General features: G+C 44.4%; 2 protein-coding genes across 2 annotated transcripts; one reads left to right on the plus strand and one right to left on the minus strand.

The window, feature by feature from the left end:
* Positions 1-826: 826 nt before the first annotated feature.
* foxj1b (forkhead box J1b) lies at positions 827-3,058 on the minus strand (the record flags this gene model as incomplete). The annotated part of the gene is made up of 2 exons (XM_084567624.1): positions 827-1,830; positions 2,471-3,058. The coding sequence occupies 2 exons, from the start codon at positions 3,056-3,058 to the stop codon at positions 958-960; spliced, it is 1,461 nt and encodes a 486-aa protein (XP_084423750.1). The 3' UTR covers positions 827-957.
* A 5,083-nt stretch (positions 3,059-8,141) lies between these two features.
* On the plus strand, positions 8,142-24,743 carry ubald1a (UBA-like domain containing 1a). The gene is made up of 3 exons (XM_084568260.1): positions 8,142-8,378; positions 8,969-9,028; positions 23,057-24,743. The coding sequence occupies exons 1-3, from the start codon at positions 8,271-8,273 to the stop codon at positions 23,375-23,377; spliced, it is 489 nt and encodes a 162-aa protein (XP_084424386.1). The 5' UTR covers positions 8,142-8,270; the 3' UTR covers positions 23,378-24,743.
* The last annotated feature ends 2,975 nt before the right edge of the window (positions 24,744-27,718 follow it).

Raw genomic sequence — 27,718 nt, forward strand, 5'->3', positions numbered from 1 at the left:
CGCCTGTTCCTCTTTTTGCTTTGCAATACGTAACGAATGGCAAATGATCTTGCCTAGCTTCATGCTATATACTTTAATGAATATATATTAAATCGACTATATAACAGTGTCATAAGTGAATGATTTCTAATCTCTTTTAAGTTCTTTCGTCTCCATTTTGCTCTGATATAGTTCATCGACACACGACATCGACGTTTCGGTTGAATGGCTGATTTCACTGCGAGTTAGTAAAAAAGTTAATGCTAATGTAGCACAATAGAATCCTGTACGTCTTCTCAGTCTTATGGCGACAGTGCTAGTTTGTGAAGAGTGCTTTGATGCAGCGCGGTTGTCCTCACTTTCCTTCCGTCACTGTCGATCAGTTGATCGAACAAGCCGCAGCGACAAGCAGCTGCAGGTCGGTCCACTTGTTCTCCGTTACCAACGTCATCGCATTTGAGCTCCTGAAAGTCCAACTTGAAGTGTTGGACCTGTTTTGTGCACGCAGTCACCTCTTCTTCGTTTTTCCTTTTGAATAAAGTCCTTTTCTGCCTTTGATTCTACAGAGTGAGATAAGTCCGTATGAAACTTTAATTTGGTACATAAACATCTCTCCGTTCTGTTGTCATTTTATTGATGTAAATGTTTTAATATCAGCGCCGCATCTGACACCCACCGGAATAAAATGCAAGTCTATGCCAGGAAATAATCCATAACTTTGTCGGCCACCAAACTTTATAGTCAGAGCATCGTCTTTAATGAAAACATCTATGTTAGCAGGCTCTGCGTGGGTAGATGTGATATGAAAAATAAAAAATAAATTATAGATGTTATGTGCACTGCAGAATGATTGGAGGGAATGCAGATGCGACTGGGCTGTAGATCTAACTGCCACCACTGTTATCCTTTCAGATAATACAGGGAAGGACAAGCAATCAGAGGTGTCCCGGTAAGTCAGTGTGGCTCGGGGGTCTGAGGTCACAGATAGCTCTCCACTCTTTCCCATTGCTGCATCTCTGTGAAAAAGGCATCGGACAGGCCGAAGCCTTGATCCAGAGTCAGAGGGATGGCCTGCGCCTCCTCTTTAATCTCCTCCCACGGCTGAAGCATTGCCGCTTCCAGCTGCTCCGGGAAGAGCGTGGAGGGCTCGTCGAAATGCTGCAGCTGCGGGTGGCCCTGGAGCAGCTGATCTTGATCCAGCTGCTGCTGCTGTGGGTGCTGGTGCTGGTGGGCCACGTGGAGCTCCCCCATGTTGACTGCGCACTCCACGGATGCAGCGCTTAGGTCCACGTAGCCGTACGATTGATGGTGGTTGATGTGCTGGCTTTGACCCATAATGTCCCCTCCTCCACACCACCTCGCCATCCCAGCTGAGTGCTGCCTCCCCTGCATGGAAACCTCCATCTCACAGCCAAGGGAGCTCAGCGCCGTGTTGATGTCCAAATCCTCAAAGGTGCTACAGTTCCCGCTGAGAACATCATCGAACACGGACGCCAAGTCAAAGTCCCCCCTGAGGATGTCGACCTTGTTGGCCTCTGTGGCTAAGAGAGGAGACTCCGTCGCTCTCATCCCCTTGCTGTGTTTGGAGGGCATGTGCTTCCGTTTGCCTCCCTGGTAGGGGCAGCCATTTTGGGTGCTGTGATAACCCTGAACCAGTTTGCTCTGTCTGTGCGTGCCACTGCTGTTGCTGTAGTGGTTAGCCGACATCCTCCTGCGTTTGAAGATGCCATTGACAAACATGTCGGCGTACTGGGGATCAATCTGCCAGAAGCCTCCCTTGCCTGGCTCGTCCTTCTGTCTGGGGACCTTCTTGAAACACTTGTTGAGGGACAGGTTGTGACGAATCGAGTTCTGTGACAAAGACAACAGAAAAAAAGAAAAAGATTTAACATGGACCCATTCGTCTTGAGTGAGTTTAAGTTAGTCATGCAAAAAAAAAAAAAAATAAAGAATGCCACTTTAAAAGGGAGACAGGAGGGGCATTGTTGTTGTTTGTTGAGAGCAAATGTACCTAATGAGGCTTTCGAGTAACAGGCAGCTCTGTGCATTTCAAACATGATCAGCTGTGCTTAGCTGCCATCTCTCTCAGGAGCCCTCATTAACACACATGTACACACACACACACATTAGAGTGCTTTCTCCACCCCATCTCCATTCCCCTCAGACAAAAAGCCCTGTATGAGCACTCTCCAGGAGGATGGAAATTTCTGATACTCTTGGATTAAAAACACTTGTCATGGAAATCATCAAAGGCAGTAATGAGACACTAATCCTAGCAAGAGAGAAAGGGCCTTTGGAGGTTTTCAAATGCTCCAATATCTTATTGAACATCTGTGATGTCTGTTTGCACACACTGATAAAAGAAAGGCCTTGGCTGATGTCCTGTGTTTTAAAGATGATGGCGTGTGATGGGGACACTGGAGTCAATCGCTCACCTCGCCATTTAACAGACTCATAAATAATAGAAGGAGAGTTATCTGGTCTCGGTTACCTGCCAGCTGGGCTCCGCGTGTCTGTAGTAGCAGAAATTCTCCGTTATCCAGTTATAGATGGTGGAAAGAGTCACTTTTGGCTGTTTGCTGGCCTGCATGGCCATGCAGATGAGAGAGGCGTAGGAATAAGGCGGTTTGACTTTAGGGTTGGTTTTGTAGTCGACCTCCACGGGCGGGCAAGCCTGGATTGGGATCTGCGGGTAACCGGGTGTGGGGTGCGAGCAACTGGTGAACCGAGGGGCCGCGGTGGAGTCGCTGCCTGAGGTGACAGGGCTCCCGAGGTACAGAGGCATCCCGGTGGCAGCTGTGTCTGCGGCCGGAGGACTGGACGGGGAGTCGGTGCCGGCGCTGGGGAAGCCGAGGCGTTTGAGGAAGAGGTGCTGCTGGGAAGACGGGCACCCGGGTCCAGCGCCGTTGGGTCGCTCCGGGTCCGCGCTGACGATAGAGAAATTCTGGAGCCAGTGGAGGCTGGTGAGGCTGTCGTCGAGGGGGGCAGAGTCAGACCCAGTGACCTGATCCTCCGGGTACACCGCAAGCCATTTCTCCTTAAACTTATTGGCAATGTCGGGGCTCGTTAAGACGGGCATAATGTCTGTGTGCGTAAAGGCTGGAGACGGTTGAAGGGTCTTTAAACTGGCATTTAAAGTTCAGTGTTCTCTGCAGGTGAAAGAAAAAAGTAAAATAAAAATAAAAGCACAGTTAAGTAAATGAACCTAAACAACCTCTGACACACAGGTGTTAAAAAAAAAAAAATCACCAACGACGGAGCATCTTTGGTCAAAACATCCAGAACGATCAATATATCGACACGACAGAATGCTAAATGGTGCGTAATTTCCCTACCTCCGATGCAGCCCGGCCGGAGGAGATGCTCAGTGTGCACCTGTTGCAGTCCGTCCCTGCCTCTCCTCTCCAAGGGCTCAGCGGCGCATCAAGTCTCTGCGCAACAAGTGCAGCGGGGGGAGGGCGAGGAGCATCCAGCAGCAGTTCGTACGAAGGAAGCAGGAAGAAAGCGGCGCTTAGGACAGATCCATCACGACTCAGGCGAACCAGGCTGTTGCTCATCCATCCAAAGGGTAGATTCTATGTAGGAGGTCAAGACGTAAGCGATTGCGCAGAGGTTGTAAAATAAGTCGCTCATAAAGCCCGAGGGACTGCCCACCATTCCCTTTAAACGCCTGGGGAGATTTCTGATTGGCTGGCTTTAGATATATCTTTTCCAGGTTTCTCTAACCCCCCCCCCCCCCCCCCCCCCCCACACACACACACACACACACACACTCTTTCTCTCTCTCTCCCTCTCTCTCTCTCGCTCGCTCATAAAGAATGATAAGGACACGAAAAGGTGCAATAAGAACAGCCAGTTTCTCCCGTCTTTTGTCTTGAAATGTGACCTCTGCGGCGCGCGTCGCAGCACCCCCGCTGGCGCTGAAAAAGACGCGCCACAGGTCCCGCTCGTAGTTTCCACCTGCGAAGAAAAGCAGCCCACTTTGACCGATAAGCCTGTATTTAACATTCCTCTTTACCAAAGATGATAGAGATCTGTTTCCAAACGTGAAAAGGGGAATGCTAAGTGAAACTTTTTTCTTTTCTTTTTTTAAAATCGTGCTCTGCACACCACCTGTAATTGAATGATTTATTTGGGGTTAGGGCATTCTGCCTATTGTCTATTCAGCTCAGAAGAGTCTGGCATTTGGGTCAGAGAGTAAGCTATGGAAAGGCAGATATGTTTATAAGTTATTTGCTCATCTGTTGCCTGCAATACACTGAAGGTATTTTTATGCAAGGTTTAATGTAATGGCACAGGGGGTCAGCAAATTAAAAGAAACACCAGTAATTAGAAATTCAAATACTTGGTATATAAACACACTATGACCTGTCATGCTAAACAGTGACAAGAAGTTGTTCCTGTTACTGTTTCTCTTAGTTTAAAACGCCACTGGACTGAACTTTTGACAACTACAAGGTCAATTAAAACCACTGCAGGTCGATCATTTTATCATTCAATATTTGGGTGATTGAGTTCTGCCAGTCGTGCAGGAAAATAGTCAGTTCACGTGTTTACATGCCACACAAGAGCGAGTTGCGTGTAGTTTTGACATACACATTGCTCAATAATATTATACACAAGTTCAAGCCGATATTATTTTTTAGAGTTTGCAGCCGAGCACTGGGAAACCTCGGGAAGCACTGCCACCTAGTGGATGATACGTGCAGTGCAGTTACATCAGAGGGCCAAACCTGAACATGGCACTCATCTGCAGGTTGGAAATGCAGCATGGAGTCACTTGAGGTCATACATGCATAAAACATGCACAGTTAACTTCCTGTTGAGAAACACCTGAAAAGGCCATACCACTCTTGTGAAGAATTCAATTTGTCTACATAAGGCACCGCTCATCAAGGAACCTTGGCATGGTGGTTTATGGAGAACTTTGCTCTATTTTCTTGCTGAAGAAGGAGTGCAGGGCTGCAACACTCGTCCACTTGCATGCTCATTGTAGCTGTGTTTCCACTGCGGGAACTTTCCCCACAAACTAGGAACTTAGAGGTTCAACCACAGGGGCCAGGGTCTAATTCAGTTTCATAAAGTCCCCGCACAGGACTTTTCAAATGCACAGGAACTCTGCGGGCGGGGCTCGCAGTGTTAAAGATGTCTGACTAGTCTTTTTTTTTTGTTTGTTTGCAGCATTTCATCTCACAGTGAACTTCTGCAATTGCTCATAAAACCTGCCTCTTTAGTTTAAGTCTAGCATTCTGCATCTGCTCCACGCTTCCTGTCCTTTTCTTTGTCATAGGTGTATAAATAGTCTTCTGCATCTGTTTTATGGCCACCTCCTAGACTGGAGTGGAACAGGCTGTTATATAAAGTTGCGTGCAAATACAACACGCGAAAAAACAGGTATGCTTTTTCATACATCACATGACTAATTTGTTTAATCTTTACGGGTCTTCTGACACAAACAGCCCAGAGTTGTATGTGTGTTAGTTAATGGGACTAAAAGTTCAAGGTACTTTGGAAGAGGAAATGTGGCTCATGTCGCTTTATATAGACCCTGAGTCATGACTTATGTTATTCTTTTTTATTGTTTTTTACTGTCAGTCTAATCATTTTAATTCCCTCCTGATTAATCTATGGCAACTGAATTAATTTTAGAGAATCTGTGGTCCTCATGCTTTAATGATGTCTCTGCATCCTACATCCTAAGAGTTATTTAATACAGAATGTGGAGTCTGCCATCTCCCCAAACAGCTTTGGTCAATACATCTAAACAGGTTAAGGTTTGGCTTTCCCTCTGAGGCACAGACGGATGAACGAGCAGCTAAATCTATGCCCCCCAACACCTCAAGAACCTGGATACTTGTCAGACCAGCTGCTGTGTCCCGTCAAGAAGGCATGGTTTTTAAAATGCAAGGTTTATTTAGGTTCTTGACAAAGGGCTCGATGGCAAGACAGGCAAATGTTTGTGCAGCTGTTCTTATTGTTGCCAGGCTTCCCACTGTCCTTCAGCCGAACCTAAGCACACATACAGTATGGTTACAGTGCGTCTAATGGGCTGAGAGAGGTGCAGGGGAAGGCTGGTACCCCGCTGTGTGTTTGTTTTTAATAGTACGGTTAACCTTTTACTTTAGAAAACTCCTCACATATTAGAAAGTCACTGTATTTTGCTCCTTGTGACTCCCATAAGTATTTTGTGTCCTCTCTCTTGTAGCATCAACACAAGATACTTGGACATAAAAGACATGACCATCAAATTAATTGGTACAGATAATGGATTTCCTGTATACTCCCTTGAAATATAGCTAGTTGAAAAAATGTTTATACCTTTGTTTTATTCTGTGAGGGTAAATCTTGGTTAAATGTTGTCCCGCCTGAAAATAACATTGAAGTAATGTTTTAGTGTTTCTGAGTGAATTACAAGATTAAGATACATATTTTGTTTGATTAACACACATGACAGTATGTTCGTGCACATGCCTTAAAGGAAGTCTGGTTTATTTGAAGTAGAATGAATGCATGTTAACACATTCATTTGGATCTTAACTAACATGTTAACACAAAGAGCAGTTACAAAACAAACAAACTAACTGAGCAAGGAAGCGGTAGACCGGAAACTCCTATGAGGTAAAAATACATTTTTTTTTTTCAAATGGAGTCTGGTGGCTTCAAATACAGGATTAATACTGCATGGTGACTTCATTTCCTGCATAATGACTTCATTTGTTAGGCGGGCCTCATTGTTTTAGGTGACTGAAACATGTTTTTGTGCTGACCCAGTCCACATTGCTTGGCTTCCAAGCTGGTATTTGTGCTCCTCTAAGCAGAGGGCATGCTGACCACCACCTGCTGTGGACAATACACTGACTATGGATAAGTACTTAGCCATAAAGACAGAATTGAATATTGTTAAGCAGTAGTAGCACATCAGATTAGATTACATGACAGGTACTGAGAAACCTCCAAGCATAATTGTGGAAAGTAAAAAAAAAAACAAAAAAAAAACATTGTCTCATTACCATGGACGTCAATAACCTTAACTTTACGCCCCAGTTTTATTTTGTGTGGTGCTTCGTTTCACCAGCAGGTGTCTCTGTTTCCTTCCTTTAACCCAGACTCGTCAAACATCTACAGACCACTAATCAAAGAGTGTTTACAGTTTACACTTACCCACAATTCTTAGCGGCTCATTTTATACACAGCCTGCACTAAAACTGCTGCTCTAAATGCATGTTGCCTTTTTCTTACCATAATCGACTATGCAGAATGAGTACTGAAAATAAAAAAGACGTTGTTGGCTTTAGAGGCGAGGATAATTTTTAAGCTCACTGTAACTTTATAGCATTATATTCCTTATTCATTGATTTAGTGGTGCCGCAAACGCATTCAACCTGCTTCTTCTTTCTTTTTAGCAATTGAACGCAACATGATCTTTGTTAGAACATGAGGTGTCACACCACATCCTTTTTTTATTTTTAGTGTCCTTGGGCAAGCAGGGAGGGAATTTTCCCCACAACGCATCAGTAAGAACAGACACTCCGTTATTGTTTCGACAAAGGAGGGGATGGGGACGCGTTGTAGTACCGCCGCAGGCCGCACTGATGTGTGCAGATAAGCCGCAGCATGGTGAGGTAGTTTAGTGAGAACTATCCGGAGCAGACACGACGCTGCGTTCGCCCGCGGCTGTCGGCTGTCCCTAATTTAACTCCGAGCGATGTAATTGGCGATGGTGGATTTGTTTACCATATTTGGCAAGATAGTGACACAGCGCGCATGAGAATTGGACGAGAGCTGCCGTCATTCACAAAAAGTCTGCCTTCCAGAGCTTTACAAACAAAGCGCGTGCTCACGGGATTTGTAGTCCAAAACAAACCCTTCCTGCGATTACTCCGGCGAGGATTTAACGTGATTTGCGGTGTTTTCAAAGCTCCCGAGTGGACCATATTTTAAAATACACTCGCCATGACTAGATTTTTTTGTTTTACACGTGTCTAGGCGTTGAAATTAATCCGCACCACGCGGTTAAACACGCGCCGATCCCAGACCCTTCGCCAGCAGCATACAAGTCCCACCGGCGTCGCTCCTCCTTGATTGGCCGCGTCTCTCTGTCAATCACGCCGCCGTCCCTTCCACTACCGCTCCTACAGTAAATATTTGTGTTTGCTCAACCGGCTGTAATGGTGGACGACTGAGGCAGAGGAAAAAACGGAATACAACTAGAGTGAAGAAAGAGAGGAAAAACGGTCGAAAGTCTGCTTCAGAGCCAGCCGCCGCGAGTAGGACACGGGCTTTCGTCGAAAATGGATGAACTCAAACATCAAGTCATGATTAACCAGTTCGTCCTGACGGCGGGTTGTGCGGCAGACCAGGCGAAGCAGCTTTTGCAAGCGGCACATTGGCAGTTTGAGGTACACGGGGGGAGAAAAGGGAAAACGATACGGAGTCGCAACGCGGCTAGTGTTTATGTCTTGACTATTTTTTTTTTAAAGACACTGTAATTCCGGACGAAACACAGCGTTAGTCGTAGCCGTGTCCGTTTTCGGTGTCCACTTTTAAACACAACTTTTGTTTTATTATGAAGTACATACATCTGTGCTTTTAGTCAGAGTGGCCATAGCAACGCTGTAGGTCGAAGTGTACACAGCTAGCATATCCAATTAGACTTGACTCTGGATTAAATACTATAATCCCACACATGACAGCAGAGTACAGGCGAGGCCAGAGTGCTATTACGCAATAAAGATGACCGCCGTGTTGTATCGACTAGCCTACAAAGGAGTGGGTTGATGCGTTATTGTTTAGTCTGCGGTGAAGCGATTATAGAGCAAGCTAGCACTTTATTTTTTTTCTTCTCAGCGAGCCTTGTTGTAGCTATTGTTTATGTTTTATACAGCATGCATCGACACAGATAATCCCCCACGTTAGCTGTATATACATGTATAAAACGCACATTTCGACACTTTAAATAACGGCATTTATTTTCTGTGTTTCATTTTAGACTGCCCTCAGTGCCTTTTTTCAAGAAACAAATATTCCATATGGCCATCATCATCAAATGGTGAGTGCGAGGAGAAAAAGGAGTGGTGATAATACACATTTTTTTTTTTTTTTTTACACTCGTTCATTTTTCTGTTTCTAAGGTTATGTCAAATCTGATGTTTTTTGTTTTGGGCTGTGGTTTTGTTTTGTGTGGGATGGGGGACCGATGAACAGCCCCTATAGACCGAGAGAGATGATGTTGTACTAACAATAACAAAGCACATGTCGGCCATGTTGTGAGCTTCCAGAAATAAACACACTGGCAGGCATGCAGCAGGAGCAGCTACACTGAGACACAGAGAGAGAGAGAGACTGTGTGTGTGTAAATGGGACAAACAGAAGGAGATGAGAATGATTTGTATATATATGACATTCCTCATTTTTCATTGTATCAACTGAGGAGCATGACGGAAGGAAGGGCCCCTCAGTTTCTGAGAAGAAAAAAAAAGTCTCTTTCCAGGAAGAGGACAGCTGCCTCTCACAAACAGACCCTCGTACTGCTGCATTTGCCTTGGGTAACTGGCTGTCCCCCCCCCTCCCCGATTGGGTTGTTGCTGCCCCTGACTCAACACGCACACTGGGGACTTATGAGGGAGACAAATCAGAGTAAACTGGAAGGGCACTCTGCACACACAGGCACAGGGGTTGAACGTTATGAAACACTAGCAGCATTTGGGCTTTCAGCGGCAGCCCTCTTTGGCAGCACACAAGCCTTTGTTTGCAGCTGCATCGCATGGCAGCGTCCAGCAACAGCTGCCCGCTGGAAGAGCCTGACGTGGATGTGAAGGGATTTTGGACGGAATTGTTGATCGTTTATTTTAGCTCTGTCCCAAAGCTTGCGCTTCGATTATGTGTGTGTCTTGGCTCGCCGTTTGGCCCGGTGGAGACGGTCATCGAACTGCTAAACATTTTAGCCGTGTATTTCTAGAGGAGAGGGAGAGCAAGCAATTGGGATAAAAGGATTAGATTTTTTTATTGCTTTGTGTGTGCGGATGTGCACATTTATATCCTCAGAGTAAGTTCAGTATCGCCGGTCATCATATGACTGCTGCACACTGAGCTGAAGAATTTGTATCACGGGGAAATAAAAAAGCAAAGCAGCCCTTGCTTATGTGATCAGTAAATAAGAGCATCTCTTGCCTCCTTTCAGCTCATGAGGCTTCTCACTTTAATTTAGAGAGTAAACCGTTTGCCAGGAGCTGTCCCGTGCTGTGCAGCCTGCCAAATAACGCTGAGCTTGCTGCAGAGAATGGATAATGAAAGTCAGAATGCCGAGCCCCTACGTGTGTTTGCGGTGTTTTTGTTATAGACGTGATCTTGCACAATCACGAGTTCACGTTCCCTTTTTTGCATATACCACCACGTGTGTGTGTGTGTTTCTGCGTGCATATTTTAGATGCGTACATTTGTATTTTGCGGATGTGGGTGTTTTTGTGCGAGTCACAACAGTACTACAGTCGGGCAGCGTGTCCAGCCTTCATGCAGCTTATCGGGCCACAATGTTCGTTGGTATACAGATCTAATCCACTTTGCTCTCACTCTCACTCTTAACTCCCCCTCTCTCTCTCCTTCTCTCTCATGCTGTCTCTCTTCGGGTTTAGACACGAGGCTGTATTTCTGTTCTGTAAATGCTGCTGTTGCATCAATATTTTGTGTTACAACACAAAATGAACTCATCCTTGAAATTGGTATTTTGGCTGTAAGCCTTAGACCAACCAAATGGCCCCATCAGATAGCCTGTAGATGTGCAATACTTGGCAGCATGGCTTATTAGGACGTCACGTAGGTCAGTTAGTTTATGGATACTTTTCATTGAGCCGGTTTGTGCTATTGTTTTTGCGGCCCGGGGACAATGTGTGAGCCTGAATGCGGTTTTGCAAATCACTTTCCTATCTAAATTTGACATCGTAGAAGGGAAATAATCTTGGGTTCGGAAGTGCTTTTGTGTAATACTTTTTATATCTGAACAAAGATTGGCAGGTGGGGATTTGTGGCAGTCATTAGGTCAGCAGTTTCTGGGATGTGTTGCCTCCTTTTGCTCATCCATCCTGTGGTAATGAATCATTTTTATGTCAGGGGTGAATAGCGTGTATCGACTATCAGATAGCCGCGTTAGTAGGTCCACTCACCAGTGCGTCATTGTGTAAGACCGGAGGATTTAGTTAAAGCTCTTATTATAATTTTACCAACACTCCTAACAATCTTGAGGGTGTGCCTGTGTTTTGGCTCATGACATAAAAGAGGTAGTTTCTGCCCAGACATGTATATAATGTATGTTTGTTTATTCAGTCATTATATACACCATGTGTGTTTCATTTCATCTCGACAAGATTTCCCATTTATCTCCGCGTTTTTTTTTTTTTAATAAAGCGATCGAAGCTTACATCTGTGCACCACGATGGACGCAGAAGCTCTAATCATAGGCCAACCTGCTCTGTGTTTTGTGGCAATCCTCCTCGCCTACTCCCAGTTTTCTCCTCCACACACACACACACACACCCTGCCCGTACAAACACAGCAACCGCAACGCATTCCTACAGGACGCTCGCACCGATCCAAAATGGACCCTTTCACGGCAAAAGGTGGCCAGTGTAACTACCAACAGAGCACCATAGCCCCCTTCTACAGTTTGTACTTCCGACTCCTCGTCTCTCCCTCCGTGATGCTGTTCTTTTTGAGGAAACATCGGGCTTTAGAATTTGCCGCTTATGTTTCTCTGTAAAAGGATTTAACAGCCATGTCATCTGCTTTCGCATCATTCTCAAAGCCGTTGGCTACCCCAGAACAACACATCTACACGTACACTCACACTTGGAACGCATGACTTCTGTGGTGAATAATTATTTTGTTTATATATATAGTCAGTTTTTTTTAGCTAGACACTGTAACAATTGCCTGTCCTCAAGGGGTCCACTGTGTGTCTGTATGAATTCAGAGGGAAAAACGCTGATGTTTCACTGCATGTTCACTCCAGTATCACCGTTTCCATGAGTAATATCTCTACATGTGGGACACATACAGCTATAATAAAGTGAATGAATCCTCATGTGACCACCGACAGGGAAGTAGCCCAGCTGGACGACTTCCATCGCTGTCTTGGAACATGTGACTCCGTCATGTGACTAAGCTGGGGAGCAGACTTTCTAAGCCACAAAGCCTGTTTAACATGTGTGCAGTTTCTTTCTGTCTGTGTTATGGCTGCTAAAGAAAATCTAGCGAGACCCTCATGTGGCAGCGGTGAAGTCAGGGCCGTGGCGTTGAATAGCATGCTGTCTTCAGTCGGTCGGAGTTCAAAAGAGAAAAAAGAAAATCTCGAGAAACGCTCCTTTTTCCCTTGTGAATAAAATAAGCAAATGATCTGACTTGCTTATTTTATGGCTTTTTTTGCTCTCCCTTAGATGTGGTTTTGTGGTGCACGTAAAACAAATACATCACTTACACCGTAAAGAACTTTGATGGGGCTCTGTGGATCTGACCTTCTCCCTTTCTGATTACTTAAGTTAGTTATATTTTACCTTGTTATCTGACTATAAGAAGTAATTAAACCATAATCATTGTGACAACTGAACTCCTCTTGGCCTATATTCAGCATTGCTGTCAAAAACAAACAGTTAAGTGATTTGATTTACCACCGTTTTATTGCAGTGGGTTACAAGCAGTCACTCATAAGGTGAATGAAACTAGGCTTTTATGAAGGGCAACGTTCAACTCTGACGGGCTGGGTGCAGTGATGTAGAAGAATAGTATCGAGCGCTGCTGCTGGGCAGTGATAAAAGTGAGTCTGAGGTTGTTTAAAGACTGTTTCCTGGCAATATGAACACCCAACAGGAGAAAGGAGGGGCTTTAGTGTGTGTGTGTGTGTGTGTGTGTTTTTCGTAACTACAAACACTTGGTTTCGGTGTCCGGGTGTGGCTTTCGAAAGGGATTTTTAGAAATCCTAACTTTTCTCATTCATGCAAGATGTCCTCTGTGAGAAGTGTGTGGTGCGCTCATGCAGAAGAGCGGAGGTATAATTACCTTCATAAATCACGGTGTGACAACATGGACGACTGTCTGCTCTTACGTCTCTCTAGCTGATGTTTCAACCTTTACCCGTTCATCATCACGCTGCAAGAGATTGAGAGAGCCTGACTAATAAAACAAAGGATACTTGGATTGTTTCGTAAATGCCAGCGAGGAATCAATGAAGGCAAGAGAGGGAGAGTGTTTGGCTAGTACTTAGGATGAACGAGGCTGATAGCACGGCAATGCCAGGTATTTGGGTAGAAGATACAATAACTGAGTTAACACAGAGCTGCTTTGTGTCTCGGCCACTGCTGGAACAAGGTGTCCTCTGTCCTGCTGCAGACAAGTTTATTAGGGGCAGAATTAGGTGAAATCCAGTTTTTCTCCCAATGTTTGTGATTTCACAAGGGTGTGCACTATAATCCCATGGGTGAGCATGCAGCAAAGTGTCTCAGATTGCACAGATGATCATGCCTAGATCTGTTAATGTTGTTAATGGGTGTGCATGCATCTGTGCCTGCATATCTGTGTGTGTGTGTGTGTGTGTGTGTGTGTGTGTGTGTACAGCCATGCCAAGCAGTTAGCCACATCTGAAGAGGCTTGGCCTAGCTCTGCATGTTCAAGCATGTTGCCCTGCATGTTTCCTGGAGCACAGCTTCCCAGAATCCAAACCACACACACACACACACACAGAGGCGTGTGCGCAGACACACACACACAGGAACTTTGGCTCAAGGGACTCGGTGAATGAGAATCCATGTGGGATGGCTGTGAGCACCAGATGTGTTTATGGGTGGTGTAGTTAGATTGGGTTTCACACTGATTCTTGGAGTCACAGAGTACACTTGCAGGCACACACAGGGGTTAGGCGTGTGACCGAGGAAACACAAGCGACGTAATGGCAATGTCGCCCCGCTGTCCCTGGCCTGTTTTCCCAGGTTAGCCGCAGCGCTACAGTCAGCCTCGGGTCAGCTGATTATTTGCTGAGACTCGATGGTACTATTCATCTGCTGTCACCCTTCCTAGCCACGTCCATCCCTTTCCTGCTTCCCTGACTCACATTCATAACCTTTTGACTTCTCACCAGTCACTGTTAGATCCCCTTCTCTGACACTAACCCTTAATCCGCAAATGCTTTTTGTATAGGTCCAGGTTTAAAAAAATCTGTTTTCCCAATTCAAATATCCAATATCGATTCCTTAAATCATTGGATTATTTTTTATTTTATTTATTTTTCTTGAGTATATGGCATATCCTGTATCCTCTGGTTAGAAATCTGGCTGTGCTCTTGCGAGACCGTCTTTGCATGACTAATCTCATGAGACTTGATGTGCGAGGGTTAGTATGACAATAGAGAAGAGCTGGACAAAAAGCCATTATGCAAGATGTGGCAACTAGAAGTAAAAAGTTGTTAAAATACCACAAATCTCCAATACTAATACAAATTAGTTTATATAGCTGAGAAAAACAGTTTTTACTGTAATATCTCTTAATGAATCAAAATCAAATTGGGACCTTTATGAACCGGAATCGAATTGATTTAGGAAATCTCTATCGATGCTGTAATTCGTAACAATAATTTTGTGTGTTACCTTTAGGGTGTAATGATATTACTGTGAGCATTTTAGATTTTTCAACTGATCCATGTCCTTTAACTAACCACTGAGTATTTATTTGGACATTTGACTCGGTTGTCTCAGTCAGGCTTCTGTATGCTGCCGTCTCAAACGGATCACACCAATAAAGTTGCCTTTTCCAACGGCAATAGAGGAATTTTGATTTGCGTTATCAACGCTATCACACATATTTAATGTGTGATAGTGTCCAGTGATTCATAGTGAAACTGGAAACGGATTTATCTTAAGTTGTATATTTGTGCATACATAGCCTTAAGAAAGATATCCTTTGGCAAGCTGGAGTGTAATCTTGTTTCGTTCTCCTTCGATGACCTTTGCCCTTGTAGTTTCTTTTGCCAGCCTGTTACCAGTCGACAGACCGAACTCCTTTTTCTAGATACGAGTGGGCCACTGAACACCTACCCATTGTTGGGAGCTGTTCACTGTGAACACATACTCAACACACTCCCAGTTCTCTTCAGTCTATGAGTGCTCTCTTTTCTTCCTCTGTCAGTATGCTTTCTGTCACTGCACCTTTTTTTTTTTTCTCATTCCACTTCCTGTATTCCACAGTGACACAACACCTATGAAAACAGAGCCTAGCCTCGCTAATAATCAACTGAGTTCCTCTTGAGCAAAATCCAGCCGGTGCCGTGTGTGTGTGTATATATATAATATAAACTTGCACACAGACGTTCTCTGGGACTCAGCTGCTTGAAGCTGGGTGAGGGGTCATGGATGAGGAGGGGAGCTGATGGTCACTTGAAACATTCAGCAGCACCTGTCAGCTTCCTTTATTTAGTTTAGGAAAGAAACATCCAGTCCTGACCTCCAGCCACTCCCATAAAAACAACACTGCCGTCTCTGTGTGGGTGATGAGATTAGATCATAAAACACAGACACAACGAGTCACCTGTCTGGTTTAGGACGATTGCGTTGATGTGCTGACACCAACTCAATACACGTGTAAAGGAACGGCAGTTTCCCCTGCACAGCGTTGAGAGGATGTTGGCAAGCAGATAGATGGAAGTCTTGTTGTTTGGTGTTTTCCCCTCTGAGCAGTCGGTACCTGAAGGTGCAACAGGGGATATCTCTGAAAGTATCTGCAGCATTTGTGGAAGTATTGCCAAGTTGTCAGCATATTCATCTAGCAGCTATTTTGTTTGTGTGTTGGGAAACCACAACACAGATGAAGCCAAATAATCAGATCTAATGTCTAAACCGTGAATCCGCAGGTTTATTTAAAGTAAAATAATCAATGGTGGGTTAAAATCACTTAAAGGTAATGCAGATTTGGTTACAGGGAATTTCCAAACTATAGAGGTGCAGCTTCAAAACAAAAAGCGGTGCCAGGCTGCATACACACCAGAAGAACACTCCCTATTTAAACATTTAACAGGCAGGCAGAATCATGTACTGTTAATGCAGCAGCGGCCTATTCAGCACTTTCTGCTTTATTCTAGCTTCCCTTTCCATTTTGTTTCAGCTTTGTCAGAAGCTCCTCCTCCTCCTATGATTAGGCTTTCTCTTGCTCACGTCTGCAGTATACCCTTTTCTACATAAATGGAAAATATTATCTTATTGCATCTGTTTTCCTTTGGGCTTTACAAGTAAGCCCTGCTTGAATGCCAGTAATAAAACGGACTCACAATCAGTTTGTTTATTGGACATAGTTTTGGTCAACCAACATCTGTTGAGGTTACAAATTTGGGAATCGTGTTGTAGTCAACGCTTCCAATTCCAGTTCATGTAACCTTAACTAAACATGCTCCCTTTCCTGTTCGCCAGTAATTTGATTTGTTGAGGAGTCATTTCATATCATGTAGTTAATCTTGAAATTCTGAGCACTTCATATCAGAGATTAATAGCCTCGATTTTTTTCCCATCGAGCATTGCTTAATCAGGGTACATCGGTTGTTCAGATTGCGCTGATAGGACTCACGAGCTGCTGCGGCGTGTTTCACAGTGATCTGCCTCGTTGCCAGGTTTAAATGTTATTTTCTCACAAGCTCAAACAAACAAAACAAAAAAAGGAATGAATGTTTCACTATGAATATAAACTCCTCCAAGCATGTGTGAACCTATAGTCCAGACCTGATTCTGGCACAAGCAGCAACACTTATGTATATCTCACTACCCTTTTTCAGCCGCAACAATATTTAAAAAAAAAAAAAAAAAAAGTTGACAGCTTGTTCTATTTCAACGCTGTGGTTTTACACTGCTAAACGGCCCATTCATACTCCATTCATACTTCATACTCGCAGGCTGTTCAGCAACTTTGGTGGAACGCTTGAATTGAAGCTATAACTTTAGATTTTTACATATAATGAATGTCTTTTACATTCTTGTCAGTTAGGTTCACAAAACCCTGATGAAAGTCTCTCTGTATTTCAAATATACCAGTTTTAAACCTGTTGTCTGTGGCAGCATTCTCACACCGCCTGTGATGTGTTTTACATCAACCAGAAAAGACCGTTTCCCAGAGTTGAGGAGCTGTGCGAGGTCCTACGGTTGTATGAATTCATGAGTCCCTATCTTTCTGGAAGGATGAAATAGGGTTTTGGAGATGTACAAGAAAAGTTTCTAATGCAAAATTCATTTGGAAACATGGTGACAGGTAGTAGAATTAAACTATGAATTACTAAAACTTCAGGATGAACAGACAGACTTAGTAAAATGGTTAAATAAACTTGTGTGTGCATGCCTGCTGGCTATACCCACTGCTCGATGTCAGCATTATTATTATAATTATGTCATTATTGCAGAAATTATAAGCCTACTACTGATGTTGGAAACAGGTTTGGAAACCTGTTGTTACAGCGCAGTTGTCTTTACTTGTCAGATGAGCATGTGCTCATGTCTACGGTTAAGTATTGCTAGTTTGTGCATTTATATCTGTCCAGTTCTTTGGACATGTCGGTCCATGTTGTCTTCCCAAATGTTCTAATGGAGTCAGAAAATGTAACTGTAGTAAGAAGGTGAGCTGTGAGGGAGGACTGAGACGTCAGCCCTCATGTTTCACTGTGATTCACGTGTCTCACAGATCTCAGATCGCTCGGCGCCGTTCATTGCAAGAGCTGACGTACAATGTGTGAACTTTACACAACAAGTCACAGACAGAAGGGAGACAGAGAGACAGGAAGAGGACAGAGAAGACGGCGCTCATTCTGATGTTCACTGCAGAGCAGAGTTTACATCTATGTACAGTTTTGTCAGTTTATCTTTATTGTCAGATACACTTTAAGTGCTTCAATACAATTTTATTTGTAATAACTTGAATATGACATTTTTTGATCAGTGAGTAAGTCTGTATATTTGCTCAACTAAATTAATGGAAACGTAGAAGATCACATTACATTCACTGTAAAATTTGGGTTAAAATGATTCTGACAGCTGGAAGAAAAAGTCCTGCGAGACTGACAAAGAATATGTGTGAGGTGTGGGATGCGAGCGCTGATGTAAACGTTACACTGAGGCCGGTTGGGGTCACGAGACGTAACTGGATCCTCTGCACGACTTTACAAGAGGATATAATGCTTCTCTTTTCAGCCTGCCCGCCTGGCACGTGCACACACTTGATATTTCTGAGGAATGTCTTTGGTTAGACTGAAAATAACTTCGGCTCATCTGTGTTGGTGGACAAACACGCACACACTTGTGCTGTGTGTACACAAACGGAGGAGTGTTGGAGGTTTATGGAGCCAGGCTCAGGCCAGGCATGCTCAGAGCGGCCGCCGCGGGTCAGCCATGCGCTCCTCACGCTGGGCTCGGCAAACAGACCTGAAGAGAGGATGGACGGGGCCGGGGCCGCTGTGACCGCAGAACAAGTCCTGCCTCAGCCCCGTCCCGTCAACAGCAGAGCTGCGCTGCTTCCTCATAACAACCGTCCCCATGGCAACTCCTCTCTGTTGGCTGTGTTTTGAACACAAACTGCTTCTCGCTGTCTGTTATTCTCCTGTCTCTCCATCTGTGTATCTTCAACAAATGGCCAGACCTCTGTGCTGTAGCACTCTTTCTCTTGTATATGCTTCTACGTGCACTTACACACAGTCCTCGCCTTAATTCAATAGTAACATCTACTTGTAAACATCGGCTTTTTTTTTTTTTAAACAGACTTTAGAGATTTTCTGTGCTGTTTACAGTCATGTTGTATTTCCCTTCCCTTCTTTAAAAATTTGCCAACCTTTTCTGTAGCTGAATGATCCTGCCGGCTTGGTGACCAGCCATTGAAGCTCTCAGATGGAGGTTTGTTTGGGTTAACTCAGCTGACTCTTCTCAAATTCCCACTCATTGTGTTGGCTAAGAGACCAGAAGTCTCACAATTCACTGTGTCACAGTAACGACACAATGTGGAAGCAAGTTTACCTCTCCTGACCTCGCGGCTTTCCACGAAGTTCCAATAATTTGTTGTTCCCACCGTGCACACAGTCAAGGGTTTTTTCCTCAAATGAAATATTAACCGTTTTTGTTGCTCCCCGTGTGCTCGTCAGCTGTCCGAGAGTCAACTGTATTTGGACCCTGGTCTGTACACACCGGCCTCAGCAGCTCTTGCAGTGTTTTTTCAGTCCTTGCGTCAATGCAGCGAGAGTTAATCTGCTACTAGGCTGCTTAATACACACAAAGAGGGAGGAAAAAAAAACACAGTAACCTGCTTTCTCAGAATGCTGCACCAGAACGACGCTTTTAATCTCTCTGTAGGATGTGAGAGTCTTTACCTCTGGAGTCGTTTTCTCTGAAGCAGCAGCTCTCTAGGGTCATGTCCTCTTAAGTTGTGGAGAATACATATAGAAACAATAAAACTACACCTAAAAACAATGGGTGTGATTGATGTAACACCTCACCTGCCATATCATTAAGTACACTACTGAGTAGTAATAAAAAACAGTCCTGCAAAATGATAATTCAACTGTATACTCATTGTGGAGGATGTAGTTTGTGGGTTGAAAATAAACACCGAAGTGTTTCTGTTATTTCGAGTAGCCCGCTAACTAGAATGAAAACACAGTTGAATCAACAGCGCTCTGTTATTTTAAACAAATGCCGATTATCATAGTATTCTTGAAGCTAAGATGTGGTGCAGGGCTGTTATATTAGAATGCATTTGTTTTCTCTATTGTACTTAATGAACTGGCAGTGAGTGTGTGTATTTTCTGTAGTTGTGTCTCATTTGTTAGGGAGTGGAGGTGGGATCCAGGTTCGGGTTCTTCTGTAAATTAGTGGTAGTGAGAGGTCTGCTGAAGCTTTTATCAGTGTGAAGGTGTCCGATAAGCCCTCAGATCCAGGCTCAGACATCCTGGCAGAGACGGCAGCGGTTGCCTTTTTCCCTCGTCCTTGTGGGTCGATACCGTCTCGCCTGACTCTGCCCAAGGTCTTCTGCGCAGGAACACAAAGGTGTGTCGTGCTGTTTCATGACTGCAGGAGTGTGAGGTTTCGTCACCACACTCCCTCTCTTTTATGTTTTGGTGTCGAGTTTAACACTATGGCATAAAGAGAAACGGGTACAGTTGTTTTGCTGACTGCAGGTGTGTATTCATACCTGCTTATCTGTGGAGGGGTTTAGGGATGAGCAAGTCATACGCAAAGGTCTCAGCGTACGAGCACAAAGGTTGTGTGTGAGCATTTCCGTCCTCCTTTTCCATTCCTTAGCTGCAGGCAAGAAGCAGAAGGCCGCTTCTATTGTTTTCCACACAAGCTCACAAACTCATCACGAGGGCTCAAGAAATCCACCGCTGAAGAACAGGAAGGATCATAGAGGTCATTTCAGCTTTCCAAGGGTGTCTTTTTACCACAGGAAGCGGCCTCAGAGACATGAGCCAGCGTTTCCTGTCAGAGTGCACAGTGGACACGCTCACCTTTCATAACGGCGTGCCTCTCTGAGAACCTCTGGCTCGTTCTGGCCCGGCCGAGCCCGGGCCCCCAGACTGTACTAACCTGCAAGCCGCAGCAGTTTTAGGGGGCACAGTACTTTGATTACAGCCCCGAGGGAGGAATGGTGTTCCTGCCACTGTTGTTTTTGTTTCTGAAGGCTGCCTGTGCACTAACACTGTGTGTCACAGTCTGCACATCCTGGGTGATGGAGCCGAGGGAAGATTAGATACCACTGGTCTGCGTGAGTTCTGGTTGTCAGCAAGGGGAATGTTGTTTTCCAGCCCCCCCCCCCCTTCAGCGTCCAGTCTCCTTGTGTGAGAGCAGCTGCTACTCCTCATACGTGATTCATTGAGCCTGTGACTGGAAATTACTGGAAAATTCACCTCAAAACAAACAGCCTAGCAGTTACATGTCAAACCCTGGGAAATGTTATTTGGACATGTTGCAGTTAGGAAATTTGAAGTAACAAGTAACAACCTGTATGTTAGAGCAGAAAAATGACACAAAAGATGCTTATTAAAGTTTCTTTAATGTGGGTGCAGGCTCATATTTTTCCATTATATTTGTATGTTAAGTATATTTCATCTTATATAATCACAATCATTGAATCAGCGCCAGGCTGTTTTCTTACATTGTTGAGGCCAGGGGATTTAGGGGCTTGCCTACCCTGCCCTCTCTTATTTTTAGATGGCAAGCCTCTTGGCTAAACATGGCTCCACCTCTGCTTCCCTGTGGAATACAGTAGGTTGTTGTTTTCCGGGTCACTAACAGACGGGGGACGCACAGGAGGAAGCAGGTCACAGAGCAGCCTGCGAGAAGCCGTGGCAGGCAAACATGTTGTTAGGCGGTTGTCGTCTACAAGGTGGCAAGTTCTCCGGCGTTGTTTTTGGCACACGTGTGCGTTGTGTGTACTCTGCGTGGCCACTAGAACCACTCCTCTGGTAGTAGAACAATAACAGTGCTGGCTCAAAGGAGGGTCAAAGCTCAGGGGATAAAATCAAGGAGACTTTATGTGTGTGTTTATGTGTGAGCGGCTGTCTGAAGTTTATGTAACTCCTGCATCAGATAGGATTCCACATTATAGATGAAACAGGAAGTGGATGTAAATAGACTGCTGTAATGTCTTCTGGGTCCTCTGCAGGAAACAAGGAGGGTGGCTGGGATTCCCCTAAATCCCCCTTCAGTTATACAAAACAGCCTCTATACTATATTTACCTACTATTTGAAAACCGCCTTACTGATATACATATCTGGAGGAAGGTTCGTTCCTTTTCTGTGACAGTAGCTGGCCCCTTGTAGATGTTTTCCACTAGAGCTGCATGGGAGTGGATTCGGTGTCATTCAGTTATGATGAAGGAGGGAAAAAAACTCTCTGTAGACTCACTGTGGAAGAAACCCGTTTTACACAACGAGGCAATTTCTTCACCGATAGTAGTCTTAACAAAACAGAAGTGGGGCGGTCACAAGACGAGTAGCAGTTTACTGTGTAGACAGTAAACCACTGTTTGTCATTACAGAGTGACCAAACGGTTATTTCCTCAATTAATTTTAAAGGCTATAAAGTGCTTTTGAAAACAGTTAAAAGCAGCAGATATTTGAATGTTTTTTTTTTCTTTTTTTGGTTTAAAATAACATACATTACATACATTTTCTGTTGATCCACTAATTCATTTCCAAACCAGTCTTATACAGTATATGTGTTTCCTCACATAGATGAAGGAATAGGAAACACAAACAAATGAACGGTAAAGGAGTGTATCCAGAACCCAAAGTTAACATCCTGAGTTTGTTTCTTTCTGATCAGAGCTATTCTGACGTCCAACATTCAGTTGTTTTCTAATAACTCAGTCACGTTAAAATGTACACCGATCAGCCACAACATTAAAACCACTGACAGGAGAAGTAAATAACATTGACCATCTTGTGACGATACAATGTTCTTCTGGGAAACGTCTGGACCTGGCATTCATGTGGATGTTACTTAGACATGTAGCACCCACCTAGACCAGACCAGGTACCCCCACCCCATAGCAATGACACTCCTTGATGGTCCCCAGCAGGATGCAGCCTGACGCAGACACACACACAAAAAAAGTTTTAGGAACAACTGAAAAAACATGAAAAACAGCACAAGGTGTTGACCTGACCTCCAAATTCACTAGATCCCAAACTGATCAAGGATCTGTGGGATGATCCACAGAGGCCCCTCCCCTCAACCCATAGGACCCAAAGGCCCCCCACTAACAACAGTCTGTTACCAGACACCACAGGACTCCCTCAGAAGACCCATGTCCATTCTTTGATGAATCGCAACTGCTCTGGAGGCAGAAAGGAGACCTACACAATATTAGTCATAATGTTGTGGCTGATCAGTGTACATCTGCAGGTTTCATTTCTCCTGCAGGGTCTTCATCAAATTCTGTCTCTCGTCACTATAGAAACAGGAGAGTCAGAGCGTAGACACAGTTCATCATTAGAAATGTCAACACTGAGGCCGTCTTCTAGGGTTTCCTGATTAGGACGTACATTAATCATTGTCTTTTCCTCCTCTTGTCCAGATGTGCACCCCAGCCAACACACCAGCGACGCCCCCAAACTTCCCAGACGCGCTGACCATGTTCTCCCGGCTGAAGGCGTCCGAGAGCTTCAACAGCAGCAGCGGCAGCCCCATGGCAGCCTCCATGGCCACCTCGCCACCACCCCCCCAGGTCGGCGGCTGGGGAGTCTCACCAAATGTACCTAATGTGCCGCAACCTCCACAGGGACTCTGGACTCAGGGGCAGCCCCCGACACAGCCTTGCCCCGCCTGGCCCACGGGAGTGAACCCGCACGCAGGGGCCGAGCAGAAGGCTAGCGTAGCGATGGAGGCAGAGAGATGAAGGGCCACGTGGGACTGAAAGCGACCCCTTCCCTCCCTCGTCCTCCCTTACACCCGGAGGAGCCAAGGAAGGAGGGAGGGGAATCGGGGGATGAATGTGGGAGGGCTGGGAGGCGATGACGAATAGAAATGGGTTTGGATCTTTTTCCCAAAACACGGATGATAAGGAAAGAGAAAGAATCTACGCAAACCAAGAAAAACTCAACGTGGACAATTTAAGAAGAGGAGAAAACCAATGCAAACGTCAATACAAAAAAAAAAGGAAAAAAGATACGCACACACATAGTAATAAGAGAGCAACTGAGATCTTTGTTAGTTTTTCCTAAGTAAATGCATAGATGAAAGAAATATTATTGAACTAAAAAAAACAAGAAATGAAAAAAAAAATGTCGCGCCCAAGGATCTATGTGATGTTCAAGGACATTCAAGGCAGCAAACTTCAGTTTTTCTTTTAGTTTTATCTGATTTATTATTTTTTTTTTGTTTCATCTTTTCCACCAGTGTTTTTTAGCCACTGGTGTTCTGTGTTTCTGCAACAGTCTGTGCTGCATGAGGAGAGAGGAACTTGCGATGCAGTGTTTTAGATTGACTCAAAAATCATCACGCACTTGGAGTGTGGACGCATGTGAGCGGGTGGTCAGTTTGTAATCGAAAATGTATACACACACATACATATATATAAATAAATATATATATATATATATATATTCACACACAGACACACACACACACACAAATACACACACGTTAGGGTTTAGAGGAAACACCTCCATGTTGTCATCCCCATCGTCAAAGGTGGGACTTTTCTTACCTCACCTGGTGGTCACCTGACTTCTTTCAGCCAATCAGGGATTCTTCTTAAACCAACTGTTGCCGCCGCCGACAGAGGACATGTTTTTAAAGATTTTTTTCTTAAAGGCAGCAGCCACTCTGGTTTATGCTAACTGATCCTCGCTGTAATGGCTTTTCCTGACGCAGTTTTAAACCTGGACTCAGACTACAACTGTCCACTGTCCACTTTTTTTCTGGAGATTTGGGTTATTACAAGAAAAAGTGAGAAATCATGGTTTAATATAATATCGTTTGTAATGCTAATTGTTCTGTTTTTGTTGAAGGGTTAAGGGAGGTGGCTTTGGAAATGGGTGGGACTTCAGGTTGTTTTCTTTATTTTTGAAAGTGAGTGAATCAAATGCAGCTAAAATCGCTACAGTTAAAAAAAAAACAAAAAAAAAACGACAACACACGACTACTCCATCTTTGTAAACAGAATTGCCACTTTGCATGATGTGTTCATAACGTGTAACATCTTTTGTAGCAAACATACATGAGGGCGAGACATGTTGTGATACGGGACGGGGTGGACGTTAAAGGTGAGGGTGGGAGCGGGTGGGGTTCATAGAAATGCAATAGACGTCTCGCAGTAAACACAAAATTGGATTAATATGAGAAGTAAACAAAAATGTGTGTGAGACAGCTTCAGGAAGCCCACCACAGGTCATTTGGGGACACTACAGACTACTTTCAGATCTACCGTTTGTATACGCCCTCTAGATGCTGTACTGGGGAGGGCTTTGTACAACATTTAGGTTTCTAATTTCGACCAGTCCTTGGTCCACTGATACTGGACACTTCAGGGATGACCCTGACACACGGCAATATTTTAAATGCAGGGTCTGCCCCCCCCCTTTTTTTAGTTTGTCCTCTTTGGATTATTTTTTACATTCATTAAATAAAAGAGAGTAATAAGAAATATTTTGAATAGCAGAGGGTCTCTTGTTTTTAAAGGATTAAAGAAAAATTATTAGGAAAATTATGAATATAATAAAAAAATAACTTCCTTTTTATTATTTAGACTAAACAGATGTTCATCCTTTCTCCATGCTTCATACTTTATTTGGTTAAATCAGAGCGTTTCTGGGTGGGCCTGTTCCTAAATGGTTTCTCATGTATGTTTCCCCCCTTGTATGACTGTATGAGACCATTCCCACAATATTTGTGGACTACCTGATAATTAACTTATCATTTTTGTGAACCTAAATAAATATTGTATGTCAACCTATTCGGGATACTGGAGTGTGTGGATATTGTCACTGCAGTCGATTGAATGTGATGTTTTGGCAAAGAAAGATAGATGAATTGTCAATTGTGTGTGTGACAGGGGCAGTTTGTTAAATAACGACAGGAGGAAGATGGATGCTCTGTAATCTCTCTCTCGACTACCTCTCAGTCAGGTGCAGTATATCTAACAGTCACCCAGCCAGACTACACACTCGTGCTCCACAAACCCATTTCTTTCTCCGCTCCCTCCGTCTGTCTCTCAGACAGCTGAGCCGCGTCCCTGCCACTCTGCAGTAAAACACGGAGCGGCGGGGAGATGAAAGCCAAAATGGAGGAGGAGAAAATACAAAAGCTTTTTCGCGAGAGGGAGCTGCGGCCGGCGCCATCTTCACCTCCCTCCATCCGCAGCTCCTCAAGAAGTAAACACAAACAAATACCAGCTGTCCACGCGCATGCAGTTGCCATACACAGACACGCACCGCACACGCCCACACATGCCAGCGGTGCTGTGGTGGTGGTGGTGGTGGTGGTACAGGAGGGTTCACAGAGTTCTCCGTGTCCTTAAATCACTCGTTGACTGCTTCCTCCTCTGCAGGAAATAGAAGAGATTCTCTTTGCTGATTGTGTTTGTGCCAATTTGCCAGTCCTTCAGCTGCTTTGAGTGTGTCAGTGTGCTCCAGTGAGTCCCGACAACGTGGGGCCCATCGGTGAATGCCGTAAATGTGGGCTCCAGGCCACCACTGTTTAATAATGCTGGTGCCATAAACTAAAACAGACCCATTCACACGCTGCTACACTTGCCCACCAGTTAGCTGTCGTAAAGTAACATAAACATAATCTGCCGCGGCATCTTCAGCTCTTGTGTTTGTTTTTTTTTAGCAGAAAACACTTGAGGTTACTGTTCAGCTGCTCATCCCAGGTACCGGGTTCTTCTGCTGTTTACTCCAAACAAACCGCTGATGTAGACAAAACGCACATCACATTTTACTCTGGCCCCAACACCTCCCCGCATGGACTGTCAGACACCACCAATTAACAAAAGCAAAATCTGTTCATCTACGGTGGATATAATGAGACGAGGCATGAGACAGCCCTGTTAAATCAGGAACTTGTGTACCTTAATTTATGACATACAAAAAGAAACAAACATAAAAAAAAATCCCTAAGTACCCTAAGTGTACTCACACCCTTTTATAGCTGGCTATATGGCTGTCAGAGTGTACACACCTGTCTGCCAAAAACAGTCTCAGCTGTTCTCTGCTCCTCTCTTCTGCCGAAAAGAGCTGAAAAAAGCATCTGCAGGATCTTATTGTTGAAAGGGACTGATCAGGTGATGGCTTAAAATATATATAAGCACCGATCAGCCACAACATTAAAACCACCGACAGGAGAAGTAAATAACATGGACTATCTGGGAAACATTTGGACCTGGCATTACTGTGGATGATACTTAGACATGTACCACCCACCTAGACCAGACCAGGCACCCCAACACCATAGCAATGACACTCCTTGATTGCAATTGAAGGAACAACTCAAAAAACAGAACAAGGTGTTGACCTGGCCTCCAAATTCACTAGATCCCAAACTGATCAAGTATCTGTGAGATGATCCACAGAGGCCCCTCCCCTCAACCCAAAGGGTTGAGGGGAGGGGCCTTATCTGTGTATTCAACACATTAGATCTACCATGGAACAGAGTGAAGATAAGAACAGGATTCTTCCCAAAACTGATGAGGAGACAAAAAGAAAACTAGACAGGGAGGAAGTTGAAGGGCTTCTTTCTGGCCCTCACATGTGACAACAATTTGTCTGTTCTTCAACTGTCCTGCTTTTGAGGTGGGGTGGTCACAATCAAGCCTGGCTAAACTTTATCCAGTTTCCCAAAAAAAACTACTTATGGTCTGAAGAGACTGAGACTGAACGACATAGGACTTCAGCAACAGAGCACCATATCTAGGGTGAAGCGCAAAGGTCTCAGCATCCTAATTTACCTATCCATCCATCGACCTCTACAAACTGCCTAGCATAATGGAGTGATACGGCACAATTCAGCTTATCTCTCTTCCTCATACAAACCAGGACACAGTTTTCTGGGTCACTCTGGACAACGCATCCTCACAGATGGTGCATCATCGGTCTCGCCTCGTGTGCAAACATTATATACTGTATAAATGTACATATACGGTTGCTCAAAGGTTTACTACAGGCAAATTAGTTTGACCTCAGTTTTACAGGTTAATATTTAAGCTACCAGTTCGGAGGGCAGCAGAAACCATCTGAGG

Source organism: Chelon labrosus (assembly GCF_963514085.1).
Source record: "Chelon labrosus genome assembly, chromosome: 19".
In the NCBI taxonomy this organism is placed as follows: domain Eukaryota; kingdom Metazoa; phylum Chordata; class Actinopteri; order Mugiliformes; family Mugilidae; genus Chelon; species Chelon labrosus.